Consider the following 18,266-nt stretch of genomic DNA (forward strand, 5'->3'; position numbering starts at 1 on the left):
AGATGTTTTAAAATATAAATATTTTTGAGATATCAAAAATGGAAAAAATTGTTTTCTTTAGTTAGGAAATCAGTGATGTTATTAGTTTCAAATCTTGGTCAAGAGCATGAGAAATGGGTTGCAAAAATTATTTACACAGTGTGTTGAAATGCTTTACCACTGGGAGTTATTAAAATGGAGACTGGTGCAATTTTTTTTTTACAGGAAAGTTACATAAAACTCACAAGCCGAGGAAAATACAGGACTAGGAGGGGACGGCCTGACATTGGGATTAGTTTCAAATTGCTCTAGCAAATAAGACAGCAGAGGCCAATGGCCTTATTCTGCCCTGTAAACCTCTTTCATTCTATGATCAATTATTGGGTGAACTCAGACATAATTTACAATGCAACTCCATGACTAATATGTATGATTAACAGTTTTTTCATGTTTTAATTCATCAAGGTGATGGATGGTAACAGCATAATGATTACCTATATCCTGAATCAGATGATTTACTTAGATTTATAATAGCACTGTCATCAATATGCTGCACCAACAACATCCATTAACCTCATTTTCAGAATACCACCACCAACTGTGCCAACATGACATTCCATTTTCCCCATACTAGCCATCCTTTCAGCTTCCTGAACTTAGATTGTCCAATTAGTGCCAATTCATGCTAAATTAAAGCTTCATGCTCCACAATTTGTTTTAAATTAATTCAAAAGTATTCCTAAAATAACTTGCCTGCAGAAATCATGATTAAATTCATTGAACTAATTTGAAGCCTATCTAGCCTTTTGCCCTTTATAGTACATGCATGCCATTTAGATCTCTCTTTTATCAAAGAGCAGGATAATTTGTTTTAATTACAGCAGCTCATAATACCTTATTGTATTAATGACATTCATATGCAATGGTGTTGCACATTGACTATCAATTATTTGGTTAATATATTACTAAATATCACTGACATGATCTTTTCAAATAAATTCAAATAGCAGAAAAATAATTTTCAAACCCTAGATATGTTACTAAACCCTTTTAAGTGCTGCTTGACAAACTGTGTTAAGATTTGATATGAATCATCATGGGCATTTTATTAAAATAAATGATGTTCCTGGCTGATCTAGGTATATTATTGCTAGCATTTGTAATTCTACTTCACAGAAAATGTAGCAATTGATGTAAGTGGACATTGCTAATCACTCCACACTGTTGTTTACAGTCATATACTTCAGTCCCCTAAATAAACAAAAGTATGATGGGGGTTTTCTTCTTGAGATTGAAATGCATCATTGACTGCGTCAAAAGTAGCATTCAAAAGTTGAATACATGTTTCAAAGCCTAAATGAAAAACTAATTTCAGTGACTTTCTGCTAAGTCAATACTCTGCTTTAAGCTTGTTTAAATTATTATCAAAATGGCTTGTTTAAATTATTATCAAAATGGCTTCATAATTTTTTAATAAGTTATTGTTATCTTGGTCAGCTACAGTTTTGAAAAAGAATTTGAATTTTGTATAAGTCTTATTTTTATCTTTCATTTCCATTTGGACTTCATTTATCATGAAATATTTTCCCCTTTTCACCAAATGAAATGAGTGGCAGAACATCATTAGAAATTACTGATCTGAGTTTACCCTCCAAAAATGGTGCCAAGTGTTCATGAAAAGAAAAGCATTAATTTATACTCATTAAGAGCAGACTAAGCCAATATGATACAGTTGTGCAAAATTACTCAAGTGAAGAAACTAAACTAAAATTGATTATTTAATCTCAAGTAGTCTTGAGATCACTAAACTTCAAGGGCAAGACAGCAAAAGCGTGTGATAGAAAATTGCTCTCTGCCAGACATATGGTCACTTACAATTAAATAGGATGAAGAGGAGAAGAAGCAAGGAAGGTGTCGAAATTGTAGTGAGTGTTATTCCTATGCAGTATGTCTTCCTTAAAATTAAATATCTATGGCTGATAGAAGAGCAATGAATGGACATGCTCTGATTCAGAATGCAGGTTATTATGAATATTGGGTAAATGTATCCAATAAAATCTGCAGATGAAGTCAATTATGTCTACAGCAGCACTAGCTTTTCAACAGTACTGCCACAAGGTCGTCCCTGGATATGCAAGAGTAAACTACTTTTCCATTGAAGAGGTAACTGAAGACATGTCCTTCTGTTTATTCAGCTCATGGATTTTCGGTCAAAATGGTAGCATTGGGCAATACCCCAAAGTACAAGGCATCACTTACTGTATGGTTCTGATGATAACTCAGCCCTATTACAACTAGGAAAAAATGTCAGGGATAGAGAGCGGGGTGCAGATCAGTTATGAGTGGGGCCTTTCCTTTCCTGCCCTGATCCAATCAACTGCAATTTTAAAATGCAAGCAGCACGGATAAGATATGCCCCTTAAATTTACAGATGGGATTCTGATTCCATAACTGTGGTCAGATTTTTGATTTTAGGTGGTGGCTTCATTGGGCAGGGGCGGGGAGGGGGATGTGTGCCTGGATGTAATTCTACAAAGCAATCTTCAGGGAGGTAAATCCTGAGAGAGAATCCGTCTAGTCGGTGATTTAAAAAAAATCTCTTTCTTTGTGGCTCAGAAGCAGCAGAAAGTCTTCTTCAGGTCCCAAAAGCAAACCTTGGGCCTCCTTTACCTTTACCCAGGTCTGTGTGGGCTATTCTTGCACGTGCCCAGTGGCAGTTTTCTGCCATTCTAATTCCTTCTCACCTGTCAACTAGACAGCTGTTTCTGTCACTGTTGGCTGAGCATTGGAGCCTGAATGTGAAAATTAGTCAAGATCTCTCAAGACCTCAGGAGGCGAGCTTGCTGGCTGCCCAAGCTCTATCCCATTATAAAATCAGAGTCTGTGCCCATCAAATCTTTAGCATACCTTAGTTGGAATGGCTATCACGACATCAATTTACAAATGGTATTTTGGTTGAACAAATACTTGAGTTTCAAAATTAATGTTAATACTGCTTGAATCAATCCAGGAAGCTTGCTGTCATGCCCAGTAAATTCATAACTTTTAAACATGAAGTGCAATCAATGCGGAATCTAGCTGCACTGACATTTCTTTTCAGCAGACATCAAAATGCTGCAAAAGATGGCCATCGAGAGCTACTTAACTTTGTCTATGGAGTCAAACTTCCACACTGTCTCGAAAGGATAAAAATAACTAAGACATGTCCTTGTTCATCTCCTGAAACCATCTAAAAACTGTTTCCTGACTTTGTTGTTCTGAAACCAAGACAATGATTATCCCAAATCCCCAGGTTAAATGTCTGCAAATAATAGCTCAGATTGTGGCTCAACCATTGAAGCACAACACCATATTTGGAAAAAGAATCTATGAGAAACTATATTAAATGCAACCATGTTGGCCTCCCATTTTAATTTTCAAGACAGAAAACTGAAGAAACAGCAGCAACATCGTAGGCTCCAATACCTACGCTTTAAAACCTGGACAGTGCAGGGTCATAAGTTCTCCAAATCTGTTCCTTTACAAGTTCACCAATACAGAAATCTGACCTTCTGGTGACCAGACTACAAGTAACTAGCTTACTCCATCTCATTGAATCATGAAACATCTCTGGGGTATTTGACTTTCACCAAACCATGCTTCAGGAGTGAAAACCCTTATAAGAACATAAGAAATAGGAGCAGGAGTAGGCCATCTAGCCCTTCGAGCCTGCCCCGCTATTCAATAAGATCATGGCTGATTTGTCGTGGCTCAGTTCCACATTCCCGCCCTCTCCCCATAACCCTTAATCCCCTCTCTTATCAAAAACCCATCAACCCGCGTCTTAAAAATATTTAGCGAGGCAGCCTCCACCACTTCAACGGGCAGAGAATTCCAGAGATTCACCACCCTTTGAGTGAAGAAGTTCCTCCTCAACTCCGTTCTAAGCCGCCCCCCCTTTATCTTGATGCTGTGCCCCCTAGTCCTACTGTCCTTTCTGAGCGGGAAGAGTCTCTCCACCTCTATCCTATCCATCCCATTCATCATCTTATACGTCTCAATGAGATCTCCCCTCATTCTTCTAAACTCTAACGAGTACAAGCCTAGTTTATTCAGCCTCTCCTCATAGCTCAACTCCCTCAACTCTGGCATCAGCCTAGTAAACCTCCTCTGCACTCCCTCCAAGGCCAAAATATCCTTGCTTAAGTACGGCGCCCAAAACTGCACACAGTACTCCAGCTGCGGCCTCACCAATGCCCTATACAGCCACAGCAAGACCTCCCTACTTTTATATTCAATCCCCCTCGCTATGAAGGCCAGCATCCCATTCGCCTTCCTGACCACCTGCTGCACCTGCAAGCTGGATTTTTGCGACTCATGCACAAGGACCCCGAGGTCCCTCTGCACCGTCGCCTGCTGCAGTTTTTCGCCATGTAAGTAATAATCCTTTCTACCATTACTCCTACCAAAGTGGACCACCTCGCACTTGCCAACATTAAATTCCATTTGCCAGTTCCTGGCCCATTCGCCCAGCCTATCTAGATCCTTCTGTAGACTCTCCACACCCTCCGTGCAATTTGCCGTTCCACCAATCTTGGTATGTTCACCAGGGCTGTAATGTGTGTTTTTCAAGATGAGCCAATCAATGAAGTACAATCTATTCTTTCATTTATCACAAGTTATTCTCTTTGACTATACTTTGTTCAAGAGAGAATGTGTGTGTGTGTGTATGTGCGTGCATACACACTCGTGTGAGTGTGTGTGTGTGTGTGCACACGCGCACTGCATATGTGAGTGGATGACTGAGTCACATTGCATTAGATTTTTTGGGGTGAATGCTTGAATAGATAATTATTTTTATTTAAACCCCCAAAATGCCTGCTGCTGATTATTCAAATTGTTCACATTGTCAAGGGTTAAGAAAAACACATGTCTTCCTGAAAAAAAACATTCATTATACACAGAGTTTCAGTTCTCCCTCATCCTTGTCTGCTGCAATGGCTCGGAAAAGTTAGCTGGATTATATTTATTTTTTAAAAGCTCCTTTGTCTTCCCCTCAACACCTCCATTTTTGTAAACCAGCACTTTACTTCCAATCTTCATTTATTCTTTAAAGTCCCTATATGTGTCATTGCCTTCCAGGAGAGAGAGAGAGAGACACCTTGAAGCTTGGCATGGTCAAAGTAAATCTACCAATGAATGAGTTGATCAGTGATGCTCCAAGTGACAAGCTGTGACATATGGCTAGGATGAGTGCATTGAAGACAGAGGTACAGGAGCTTCACATCAGTTGGACCATGACAGAAATGTGCTAATGAGCTGAAGGTCAGACGAGAGGGAGGTAAAAGTTTGACACTGAATTTATGTGGGACTATTTTTTTATATAAATGTTGAATCATGATTTGGAGTAGAGCAATTTCATCCTAATCCCATTTATGCAGTTTAAACCCATGTCCTAAATTGAAGCCTCTGCACACTATTTTTCCAAATGACTTTCTTTCAAATTAGTTTTTATTAACATGGCATATCTTTCCTGAGAATTATATCTGCCTTAAAATTTTAATAATACCCCATCTTACACAAAGAAAAGTACAGTTAATACTGCAGGATGTCCAGGGGCCACTGAGGTTGGCTGCATTCAATTTACAGAGAAAGCAACCGAGTTTTGTTGGCAATAGGAAGCCTTTGACTATCATACACACAGTTGCCCTTTGATATTTGTTAGTGGATAATAATTTATGCAGCAGCACAGCTGTTAGCAGGAGTTTGGAAGGAGAATTTACCTAGGATCACAGGATTCAGCAGGAATCAATAGCACTCCACACGAAGGTTGATCGGTCATTAGTTTGATATCTCACTGCCCCACTAAATTCCATCCCCTTATCCCTCTCCAGAGGAAGGCAACAAATTAATTCATACTAGCTCATTAAGAAGTATACAAGAACACGTGCTAACTACAAGCATACAGATTTTAATCTGTTTAATTGACTAGCTTTCTTACGCTGTTAACTTGTCAGCTTACTAACAATGCCATATCTAAATTGATCGTACCAATTTATATGTTTCAAACAGTGATTTTATAATCAGAAAGCAAGTGTGGCTGAACTACTGTCTTGTGACTGTACTGCCTTTGTAACCTCTTACCATTTTATCAATATACCACAGCTAATTATTTGTACAGTTTAAGTGTTGTTAGTACATTATAAGATTAATAAAGAATTGTTAGGTTATAGCCATGGCAAAAAAAAAATTCATTCAGTCAGAAGATTTTGTGGACTTTGACAGGAGCATCATGGTGTGAATAGTAACATAATCCAAACTGATTAAGATAAGATAGTTTATCAGGCCACATTTATAGACTATTTACTCCTAGGTTAAAGCTGGTCAGTAACCACAGACAATCCTTCGACAAGTACTAAAGGTGAAAAATGAAAGGCTCTTCTATTACTTTTGCTAAGCATTCGTGTTAGAGGATGTGCTGCCATGTTTCTACATCAGGAAACCGCAGGAAGTAGCTCCAATGCATAAAGATCCATTAAGAATATGAAAGCACTTGAATTGAAAGATTGACTTCAGAAAATCAGTTAGGGGGCATCAAGTAGTATAGTACCTGATGATGCAATAAGTACTACTGGAGAGAAGGCAAAGGCAGTGACAGCAGACAAGCAGTAACAGAGAGCTGGGGGGAGACTAATAGCTGTTGTGAACCTCATAGGTACAGCCGCAGTGTACTAAGTTGCACTAATTAATCAACAGAAGCACAAAATGTGGTCTGTTAAGAACTCTAAGTTCACTGCATGGAATGCTGCTCCACCATCTGTGTTGGCAAGCAGGAGGACTTCATAGCAGGTTGGAGCAAATGGGAAAAGTGGAGCACCCTGCTGGTGAACTCCTGAGGATAGGACCAAGTTTTGATGCAGTTTTATTGACTAACATTGCGTCTGTTTCTTTGGAGATCTTGGCTTCCAATTTACAGGAAGCTCTTCTGGTCTGCAAAATCTAGAAGACCAACTTGGAAGTTCTTTGATAGGTTTGCATGAGACTTCATAAGGTACAAATTCAACATTGAGGACTCTCAGGACAACTCCCTTGTTACTGTACACCACTGTGTTGTCAAAGATTTGTCTTTGTATTGTGTTCAATAAGGTACAAGCAGCTAGGGGTCTATAGCAAGTTGAGATATGAATGAGGATATGAACTTTCAGAATAAGAATATGACCTCTCATCCAGCACAAACAAGCAATATCATCAGAAGAGGTTGGGTAGAGGAGAAAAAGAAGCCAGGCAACCAGCATAGAGACTGGGCTGGGGGCTAAAGAAAGAGGGCATGAGCCGCCATCGAGATTCCCTATTGAGGAGCATGTCATGTACTGGTTCTCACTTGCTGGAGGTGATCATTCATTGGCACTTGTGTCATGGCCTTCAACCGTTTATTAATATCACATTGAGTGAATCCTGGCAGAAGTTGGTTACAAATATTTCAACCTTGTCCTTTGCTGTGATGTGCTGGACTTCCTCATTATTTAGAATGATTATGTTTGTGTTTCTCCAGTGAGTTGTTTAACTGTCCATCCCAATTCTTGACTGGATGTGGCAGGGCTTGAGAGCTTTCATTTGTTCACTTGAGATTACTTTTCTTTGCCTATTCTATGCTGCTTCTGCCTTTTAGCTCACATGCAGTCACATGTTTTAGTTTTGCCTGGTTAATAACTCATTTTTAGATATGCCTGATGTTGCTCCAGGCATGCTTTCCTACACTCATTGATGGTAATTGTAGACTGGAGGGTATGCTGGGTCATGTGGTGACATATTGTGATTGGATACAGTTCTGCTGCCGCTGATGCACTACAGATCCTCATGGGTGATTGGGTTCAAATAGGTATATCTATTCAAAATCTTTCCCATTGGGCACAGTGGTGGTGTTCCAAAACATTGTGTCATCCATGCGAAGACAGGATTTCGTCTCTACAACGACCATGCAGTGATTACTGTCACCAATACTCAACACAGAGGGAGATTGGTGATGGGCAGGTCAAATAGGTTTTTCTCCCTTGTCGTTCTCTTGCAACATGCCAAAAGTCCAGTATGGCAGTTATGTCCTTCAGACATGGCTAGCTTGGTCTGAGGTAGTGCCACATCAAAATCTCCTACCCAGAGTACATTTTATGCCCCTAATGCCCTTTGTCATTCTTCCAAGTGATGTTCAACAGTTGAGAGAGAACAGGAGGTGGCAATCAGCAAGAGGTTTTCTTTCTCATGTTTACTTTGATGCCATGAGACTTCATCAGGTACAAATTCAACATTGAGGACTTTCAGGGCAATTCTCTTATGACAGTACACCACTGTGTTGCCACCTTTATCCCTGTTGGTGTGACATTACACACCTCAGAATGGTAATGCAGGGTGTTTATGACTATGTTAAACAATTGCCTAACTACTCTGTGAGCTAGCTCTCCAAATTTTGGCACAGCTCCTCAGAGGTCTGTGAGAAGAATTTTGCAGGGTGAAACTGGACAGTGTGTGTCTTCATCATTGTCAAATGTTAATGTGAGGTGGTAAGAGCATTTTTATTCTTATTTGACCCTTTATGATACAAGTGGCCAGTTTGCCAGCCCATTGCAGAGGCCACTTAAATATCAACCAGATTGCTAATGGGTCCGGTGCCGCATGCAGATCAGACTCAATAAGGACTCCAGACTTTCCTAAAGGACATTAGTGAACCAGATGGCTTTTTTTTACAACAATCTGGTAGTTTAACTGTCACCTGAAACTTAAGAGTCCATTTTTATTCCAGACTTATTAATTAAATTTAAATTCCACCAGCTGCCATGGTGGGATTTGAACTCACACTTCTGGATGCCTCTGGTACCTGGGCTGCAGCATTACTGGCCCCATGATACTGCTGCCAAGCTACTGGTTCTTTGTTCTGGTGAGTTTACAATTCATATGGTTAGAGTTAAATAATAGGAAGCTAAATGGTGCAGCCGCTGATATGCAATAATACCACAAAACTGTGGTGATTAAATAGTCAGGGATAAAGACACTGAAGTAGGCTTTTGTTCTTGACAGGAGAGTAATATTGTAGGAGGATCAGACATCCTTTGCAGAAGCAGATGGATTTTTATTCCAGGTGGTGAAGACAAATATTTACTTAGTATGTGGCCAAAGGGAGTAATGCTTATTACCAACCAGTCAAGAGTGCTCCTTGGACCAGTGTGATTCCTGTCCAATAAAAAAGAAACACTGCTTGATTTAGTAATGTAACAAATAAACAGTATGATAGCAGGTGAATAATTGGAAATAGGAAATGCAGCATAGTTAGATTCAATATGGCAGCATTAAAGAATAATGTTAACAACGTACTGGAAAAAGATAAACCTCAGCAAGATAAATTAACTGGGCAGAAACATTAGAAAACACGCTGAGTAATTGGGAGGGCAGAATTTTTAAAAACGCATTCTTTGAGCGTGAAAAAGATGCGGTTGCGCAAACTAATGGCAAGATTAAAATTAAATTGTAAAATAAAGGCGTGCAGGAAAACTATGGTAACTAATATTGAACAGCAATATGAGGAGATTAGAAAATGCAGCAGAATGGGAAAAGGGGGATTATAAAACTAAAAGTGAATCTTTAAAAAGACTAACACTTAAAATGGAATGCAATAATATGGGATTTTATAAATATGAAGATTGAAAGAACAACTAAAATAAAGTGATGAATGAGGAAATCTAGCTGCATAGGATGAAACTATAACAACTATAGGAAATAAATATTTTGTACTTCTTTTTTCCAATGATGGTATTAGTGAGAATACAGGAGAGCTGCAAATAATTGTCTGCAATAACTAGAAAAGGGGTTAGTTTCATAAAATAATGGCAGAACTCACTAATGAGCCCTGACATGTAAAGCTAGGCTGTTGAGGAATGTCATGGTGACCTGAGAGTAGTTTTTCAATCCTCCTGAGAAATGGATTACATGCCAGGGAACAGAAGTGTGACCAAAATAAGTGTTTTGTTCTATAAGGGAAAGAAGGATAAAGATGCATGCTTATATTAGGGATGTCTGAAAATGGCCCACAGGCTACATTTGGTCTGAGTAATACTTCCATCTAACCTGCTGGGGTGGATACTGAGTAGAGTGTTTGGAGCAGATTGACAGTGAGACTGTGTCTGCACTTGCAAAGGCTTACAACATGATGCTGTTTGAAAAGCTCAAATCAACACCACTTTCCTAAAAGACTTCTTTGCTGGCAAGGAGAAATATGCAAAGGACTCTTCCTCACAGTTTTGGCATGCTATGCTTTTGCCACGGTCGTCTGCATTGTGAAGTACAAGCAGACATTTATCGAAATACTGACCTGTAAGAACCCACAGCAGTTGTTGGTGAATGCCATCATTAAGACTTAACCCATACTGGCTGAGATAGTTCCATAAGGAGGCAGGCTGTTAATTTCTTCTCACTCATTAATGAAGTTATCTGATTGCTGTGGACTGTGATCAAAGGGAGAATGCATAGGAAGATTAAAGCAATTTGAGCATGCCTGGCTGATGTGTGCATCAAGGCATTGAAGGGCTCATCCACAAGATCGATCTGCTGGGATGTGTGGCTCAGAACAACCCTTAGTTTCTATTTGGTTTCCTGCATTTTCTTATAAAATGCTCAAGAAAATGGAACAGCAGATTTGTTGAGATGGGTGGAAATTTGGAGGCGTTTCAGTGATGGTACATCAGGTTTATTCCTGGGATGAAGTGGGGGGTGGGGGTCTCATCAAGAAAGTTTTAGAACTACAGAAACCCTTACAGTGCAGCAGAAGGCCATTTGATCCATTGAGTCACGGTGGAAAATGATCTGGGAGGTTGTACTGCAGGTTTGCGGCGGACAGAAAAGATTGAGTATGTGGACGTTAAGAAAGAGGATATGTTGGAACTTTTAAATTCTATCAAGATAGATAAGTCGCTGGGACTGGATGGGATGTACCCCAGGTTGCTGTGGGAGGTGAGGGAGGAGATTGCAAAGCCCCAGGCGATGATCTTTGCATCGTCGATTGAGACGGGAGAGGTTCCGGAGGACTGGAGGATTGCGGATGTGGTTCCTATTTTCAAGAAAGTGAACAGGGATAGCCTGGGAAATGACCGACCGGTGAGTCTGACCTCAGTGGTTGGTAAATTGATGGAGAAGATACTAGGGACAGGATTTATGAACATTTAGAGAAGTTTAGTATGATCAGAAATAGTCAGCATGGCTTTGTCAAGGGCAGGTCGTGCCTTATGAGCCTAGCTGAGCTCTTTGAAAATGTGACTGAACACATTGACGAATGAAGAGTGGTAGATGTGATCTACATGGACTTCAGCAAGGCATTTAATAAGGTCCCCCATGCAAGACTTCTTGAAAAAGTGAGAGGGCATGGGATCCAAGGGGCTCTTGCCTTGTGGATCCAGAACTGGCTTGCCTGCAGAAGGCAGAGAGTGGTTGTGGATGGGTCTTTTTCTGCATGGAGGTCGGTCACCAGTGGAGTGCCCCAGGGATCTGTTCTAGGACCCTTGCTGTTTGTCATTTTCATAAGTGATCTGGATGAGGAAGTGGAGGGATGGGTTAGTAAGTTTGCCGACGACACGAAGGTCAGTGGTGTTGTGGATAGTCTGGAGGGATGTTGCAGCGAGACATAGATCGTTGCAGCGAGACATAGATAGGATGCAAGACTGGGTGGAGAAGTGACAGATGGACTTCAATGTGGATAAATGTGTAGTGGTCCATTTTGGCAGGTCCAATGGGATGAAGGAGTACAATATCAAAGGTAGGACTCTCAGCAGTGTTGCGGAGCAGAAGGACCTTGGGGTCCAGGTCCATAGGACTCTTAAATTGGCCTCACAGATGGAGGATGTGGTCAAGAAGGCGTATGGTGTACTAGCCTTCATTAATCGAGGGAGTGAGTTTAGGAGTCGGGAGGTAATGCTGCAACTTTAATAAGACCCTTGTCAGACCCCACTTGGAGTACTGTGCGCAGTTCTGGTCGCCTCACTACAAGAAGGATGTGGAAGCTATTGAGAGGGTGCAGAGGAGATTTACAAGGATGTTGCCTGGATTGGGTGGCATGCCTTATGAGGATAGGTTGAGGGAGCAAGGTCTTTTCTCCCTGGAGAGTCAAAGATTGAGAGGCGACCTGATAGAGGTTTATAAAATGTTGAGAGGTATAGATAGGTGGATTCTCGGAGGCTATTTCCCAGGGCTGAAATGGTTGCTATGAGAGGACACAGGTTTAAGGTGCTGGGGAGTAGGAACAGAGTAGGTGTCAGAGGTACATTTTTCACTCGGAGGGTGGTGAGTGAGTGGAATCAGCTGCCGTCGGTAGTGGTAGAGGCAAACTCGTTGGGGTCTTTTAAAAGACTTCTGGATGAGTACATGGGATTTAATGGGATTGAGAGTTATAGATAGGCCTGGTAGGTATGGATATGATTGGTGCAACTTGTGGGCCGAAGGGCCTGTTTGTGCTGCAGTGTTTTATCTTCTATGTTCTATGAAATGTCGAGTAGGAATCAATTAGTACCTAAATATACTCTCTCTGTCTGATTAGAAACAACAACAGAAATCAGCTGACATTCTCGTGCCCGTTTTGTGACAGTATATTGTCAATATTTCAAGCTGCTGTCTTTTTTTTAAAGTAGCGTCCATTTCACAGTTAGCTTCATGGGAATGCCATGATCATCGTAACAATATATAGCTGAAAGCAAAGCTTGGAAACTTATGCTAACTACAAGTATATCAGGTAGGTAGGTAAAGTTTAATTTTCCAAAAGCACGGTCACTAAAACGATGAAGATTTACTTATGCTCACAAGTGATACTGTTAATGTTGAGTGTGCTTGCACATGAAATAGCCGAAGCTTTGAACGCTGCATTCTTGAAGCTTAAGAAGTTGTGTATTGATAATATCTGATAAATGTGGCTGATGCCATATTAGGACACTGGATCTGGCCCACCATACAAAAGCTTTTAGTAGAATAATTAATCACATGTTATGGATGAACATAGGCTGAAGTGTATCCCATCGCTCTATACTGCATCTACTTATATTCTCTCCATCTACTTTAATGAACAGGTAAAGAAGAATTTGAAGGAAGGGCACTTCTGCAATTCAAAGAAGCAATTCAATCCCAATTTCAAATTAACTTATTCCTCTCAATGACATAAATTATTTCTATATTATTTGCGCAAAACGTACAGCATTTTGGGAAACAAAGAAGTGGATGTTGGCGGAGCACAACAATGCTTCCTATTACAGGTTGGGGAGCTCGGCAATGCAAAACTGAGGCATTGCAGCAACACAATTGGGAATAGAAGGCCATCATCAAATTCAACATCAGAATTTATGATGGAAAATGGGACAGAAATTAGTGACAAAAGGAAAGACTTTGCAGATAGATAGACCTAACTAATTGCACAGACCTAAGTCATTTCTAAAAATATTATCAATCACTGACTCAGCTATCCCACAGAAATTTCTCCCATGCTAATAAAGACATAGGATAAATGCAGAAGTTGGTGAGTTCCAGACAGCTTCCCAATGTGCTTGGTGTTTTATTGCTCCTTAACCTAACAAACAGCCACCACATGTTAAATTATCTCCCACCAAAAGTTAGGTGAAGTGACTTAGCATACTGGGAGCATTTCCAGTGGAGCAAAGATGGCTTCCAGAGATTTAATAGTATTTTTAGGATTAGGCAATGTTTTGTTTGAAAAAATGGTAGTCAGTGATATAATCATAGAATCCTACAGTGCAGATGGAGGCTATTTGGCCCATTAAGCCTACATTGACTCTTTGACAGAGCATTCTTCCCCAGGTCTATCTGTTTACTCCACTAATCACCCTAACCAACACATCTTGGGACAACAAGGGGCAACTTAGCAGGGCCAATCCAGATGGCCAGTTATTAAGAAATTGAAAGGTTTCTTGATTCCAGAAATATTCCTTCATGCAGAATACAAAAAAAGTTTTGCATTTGAATATTTATGTAAGGACTTTCATGTTGGTTAATGGAAAATTGGAAAATTAATAGGAGCGGAAAAAGATACAAGGAGAGAATGGGACAATGAGATTGGTTTTGCATTTCTTAAGCAGTCGGCTAGCACAGGCATGATGGGGTGAATGCTTGCTTTGGTGCAGTATTTTGTTCTGTGGAAATATGTTGGGATTGATTAAGTAAATGACAATTCATCATCATCAACAACAACTTGCATTTACATAATGCCTTTACAGTAGTAAAGCATCTGAATACGCATCAGAGGAGCATTGTCAGAAAAAAACTTGATACCAAGTTACATAAAAAGATGCTAGCACAGACAAACCAAAAGCTGATTCAAATAATTTACCCGACTCAAGAGGAAGGAGGAGAGGTAGGGATGCATAGAGGTACAGGAAGGGAATTCCAGAGTTTAGGGCCAAGGTGGTTCAAGTTCACACTGGCAATGGTGGAGAGGTAAAAATCAGAGTTGTTCAGGAGGCCACAATTAGAAGAGTCTGGAGGATTGTGCACCAAAGGAAGTAATGGAGACAGGGAGCAGCGGGGCTCAGGAGGAACTTAAATATGAGGATAAGAGTTTTAAAGTCAAGATGTTTCCATACTTGGAGCTAAGGTATCTCAGCAAACATAGGGATGAAAGTTGAAAGGAACTTAAAAATAATCCAAAAATGTAGATATATGAAGTAAAAACAATGGAAGAGTATCCCAAAGTGATGAATTATAGTAATGAAAGAATCAATTGATTTGTTGAGTTTGCTGATAGAATGTTTCACAATACTACACTACTTCTTATCCTTTCTAATGATACGATCAATAATATTCTAAGGCTAAGAAGAGATCATGGAAAATGTATCAAATTCAGAATTTTTATCTGAGAAAACATTATCTTCAGATTACACCACATGTCCCCTGTGTGACATCAAGGGATTACTTACAGGATGATTATTTTCATCTACAAGTCATTTTGTTGACATCACATTACACCAAGTCAGCTGCAGTCATTTGTGTGAAAACATATTTCTTAGCTGGCTTGAGGAATACACTGACATGACTCATTTAGATGACTCAAATGATTATTTTTTTGGTTCACTCCCCAGCGTGGTTAATTTTAGCTTTAGCTATAATGCTGCAACAAGTGACAAGGGACATAGGGTTATTGGACAAAGGCAGCTATCATGTATGCCCCTATGGACTAAGAATGCATAAAGAATCACAAAGTAGGCTTGGTAGCTTGAACAATGGGAACTCTTTATTTGAGCAGCACACTGATTCACAGTCAGGTCTAAGACTGCCCAACAGGGTCCCCATACTGGAAGAAGCTAATTGCCCAGGCGTCACCTAACCGGCACTCTTCAAGGGGTAGTCCACACTCCAAACCCCAACATACAATATAAATACATATATCATATATAAATTAAAAAAAACAGAATGCTCAATCCATGTTAATTAATTACCAATTAACTGAAATACAAATGCCCCACTATTTTTAATCCTTCTGGAATGGCGATTTACAGCTGCTACGTTTAATTCATCTAATCCAGATATTGTTGTAAATACTGACTCGAATCTGGCTGCCCAAATCTTGTGGAATATTTCAAGAAATGTTTTAAAGGACACCACCCAGCCTTCCTTTTTATTAAAAAATATACTGCTGAAGATATTGTGAGCAAACCTGTAATGTGGTGTTGGATTCCCTGTTGCTTCACAGTTCAGTGTGGCCTTCTTCTCTTCGGAATCCACAGGAAACACAATGTCATTAGGTTCACGGATAAAAACTGGCCCATGTGGCTTGCCATTCTCTGTGTCAACAAAAAGATACAGATTATGTTAGGTTACTCACATAAGGACGGTTAGGATAAGGGTGTAATCAGTCACTGGAATAATGGACACAAAATAACTGCAAAACAATGCTCGGGAAAAAAAAACACAGGCAACACACATCACTTCCATTTATATGAAGATAGTGTGTGTTCCATCAGAATAATTGTCTACATGTCATTATTGCACTCCTGCATCCCTATTTCCATTTCTCCCACAAATTGGGAGAAAGATAAGTAAATGAAACAAGTTTTAGCTGCAAAGACAACCAAATACTATTTTTAGATAATATATTCAGTTTGCTCTATGCTTTCCAAATTAAGGATTTAGAATGAGCAATAAAACAATGAATGAGAAATCACTGTTACCATTGTCAACCAGAGTGATGTTTGTACCTATGGCAGCCCATGATTTATGAAGTACATCCAATGATAATTATATAAAATGTTAAGATCAGCTAAAAACATCCAGGATTAATGACATCATTTAATTGAAAGAGTCATTTCAATTAAATAACACCTCCAGTTTTAGAAATGTTATCTTTGTACAAATATATATCAAATCATTTGCAGCACACATTAATGAGTGTATTGCCTAGTATTTAATCATACAGTGATCATGGTGCAAGTCTATTTCCATGATTTTTTGAAAGGCATATAATTAGTCATCTGCATTTTTATGAGCTCTGCTCCTTCCCCCAAAAAAGCAATGCCATTTTAATTTAAAAGAAAATCGCTTCAAATGTCACAAACCTTATGCTGTGTTATAAAACACATGAAGATGTGTTTCTCAAAGATTACTTCACTTCATATTCAGGCTATGTCATTTTTTTCCCACCCATCTGTTTCTCTCAAAATATAAGACTTAAAAGATCCTGAATAATAAGAAAGCGCAGCTGTCAACATGTGAACGTGTTGCTCGGAAAAGTTGTAATGATCAGGTTGCGTTTGACAATTTAAAATCTCTAAAAACAGCTGTGAATTTCCACTCGAAATAATGAAAACTCCTGGGATCAATGGATCGGTATTGCAAACAAATCATAATTTGAATTTACACCTTTTTTTCCATAAATGACTGTCTTCTCATTAAAGCACCCATCTCATCCATAACTGTAATAAAGTATCTATGGCGAACTGAGGTAAAATCCCACAGCTTTACATAAAATTCACAGAACTATCTTTTTCTAACTACTTTACAAAAGTGCATTGTCTTGCACATTTGCTTCTTGAATCACAATTTTAGGTGTCAAGCATGGGCACAATGTCTAGGTATTACTTTGAACCAGTAACTGACTGTAGGTGACATTATATTTTGCCTTTATTCCTCCAAGTAGGACATGGCACTTCTGACTGTCTAAATGCCCTCACCCAGATCTCTTTTTCCAGTTGATGCTGCAGGGCAGTTTTATTTAAACCTTGTTCATATTTTTATCTTCTCCAAACTGCTTCACAATTGATAAGCCAAAGTTTTATTTCAAAATTGTGTTTTAATTTACAATTTACATTTCATTGAATTTTACTGTTACTTTAAAACTTTAGTCCATCTGCCTTTTGCTCCTCTCTTTCCTGCTGCTCACTTTGTTTTGCCATCCCATCTTCCTCAGTTGTCTGCCACCCTGATATTTTCTGCTGTTCTTGGTTTTCCCAACATGGTGCCAGAAAAAAAAGTAGTTCAATTATTTTTAAAGCAGAAGTTGTACTTTGTAAGTCACCATCCTCATCTCTGGGCACATCTTGTCCCAGTGTGGAGATGCTGGCATTGGACTGGAGTAAACACAGTAAGAAATCTTACAGCACCCGGTTAAAGTCCAACAGGTTTATTTGGTAGCAAACGCCACTAGCTTTCAAAGCGCTGCTCCTTCGTCAAGTGAGTGGGGCATTCTGATCACAAACGGGACATGAAAAGACACACACTCAGTTTACAGAGTACAGATTAGAATGCATTCTGTAAACACCTTCATGTTGAACACCACTTGGCACTTGGAAGAAGTACTGAGAATGTAAAGTGCGCAAAAGGTGCTCTGACTAGGGGACCTCATTATCCATCGCCAAGAGTGGCTAGGTGCAGACCACGCTAGCTGAGTCCAAAAGGACATAACTAGGCTGCAGGTACTGAGGGAAAAGAAAACATACTTGATCTCATCCTCACCAATCTGCCTGCCGCACATGAATCTGTCTATGACAGCAGCAGTAGGAGTGATCACTGCACAGTCCATGTGGAGATGAGTCTCAATGGAGACCCTCCCTTGTGTTGTCTGGAGCAGTGGGACCATTCATGAGAGAGGAGCAGTGCAGCCATTAACAGTGCGAGGTCAGTGTAACCCTCATGAGCTCATGAGGCTGCCACTGCAATTTATGAATCTCAGGGAGAGAGGTCCTGTGGGGTGGAGAAAAGATGACAATAGGAGTATGTCTGCTTATATGTCCTACACCCATATAGCAGCGCCAGATGTGCAGTCGCCTTGGGCCCCCTTA

General features: G+C 39.8%; 1 protein-coding gene across 7 annotated transcripts in view; it reads right to left on the reverse strand.

The window, feature by feature from the left end:
- Positions 1-18,266, reverse strand: part of LOC145339265 (contactin-4-like) — a 2,278,868-nt gene that overhangs the window by 886,023 nt on the left and 1,374,579 nt on the right. For all 7 annotated transcript variants that reach the window (XM_080183699.1, XM_080183724.1, XM_080183676.1 and 4 more), the window contains one exon: positions 15,647-15,773. In XM_080183699.1, coding sequence (XP_080039825.1) covers positions 15,647-15,773 — 127 coding nt within the window. The remainder of the gene's footprint in view (positions 1-15,646; positions 15,774-18,266) is intronic.

The sequence above is a fragment of the Carcharhinus amblyrhynchos genome, chromosome 3, assembly GCF_965287045.1.
Source record: "Carcharhinus amblyrhynchos chromosome 3, sCarAmb.v2.hapA, whole genome shotgun sequence".
NCBI lineage: Eukaryota > Metazoa > Chordata > Chondrichthyes > Carcharhiniformes > Carcharhinidae > Carcharhinus > Carcharhinus amblyrhynchos.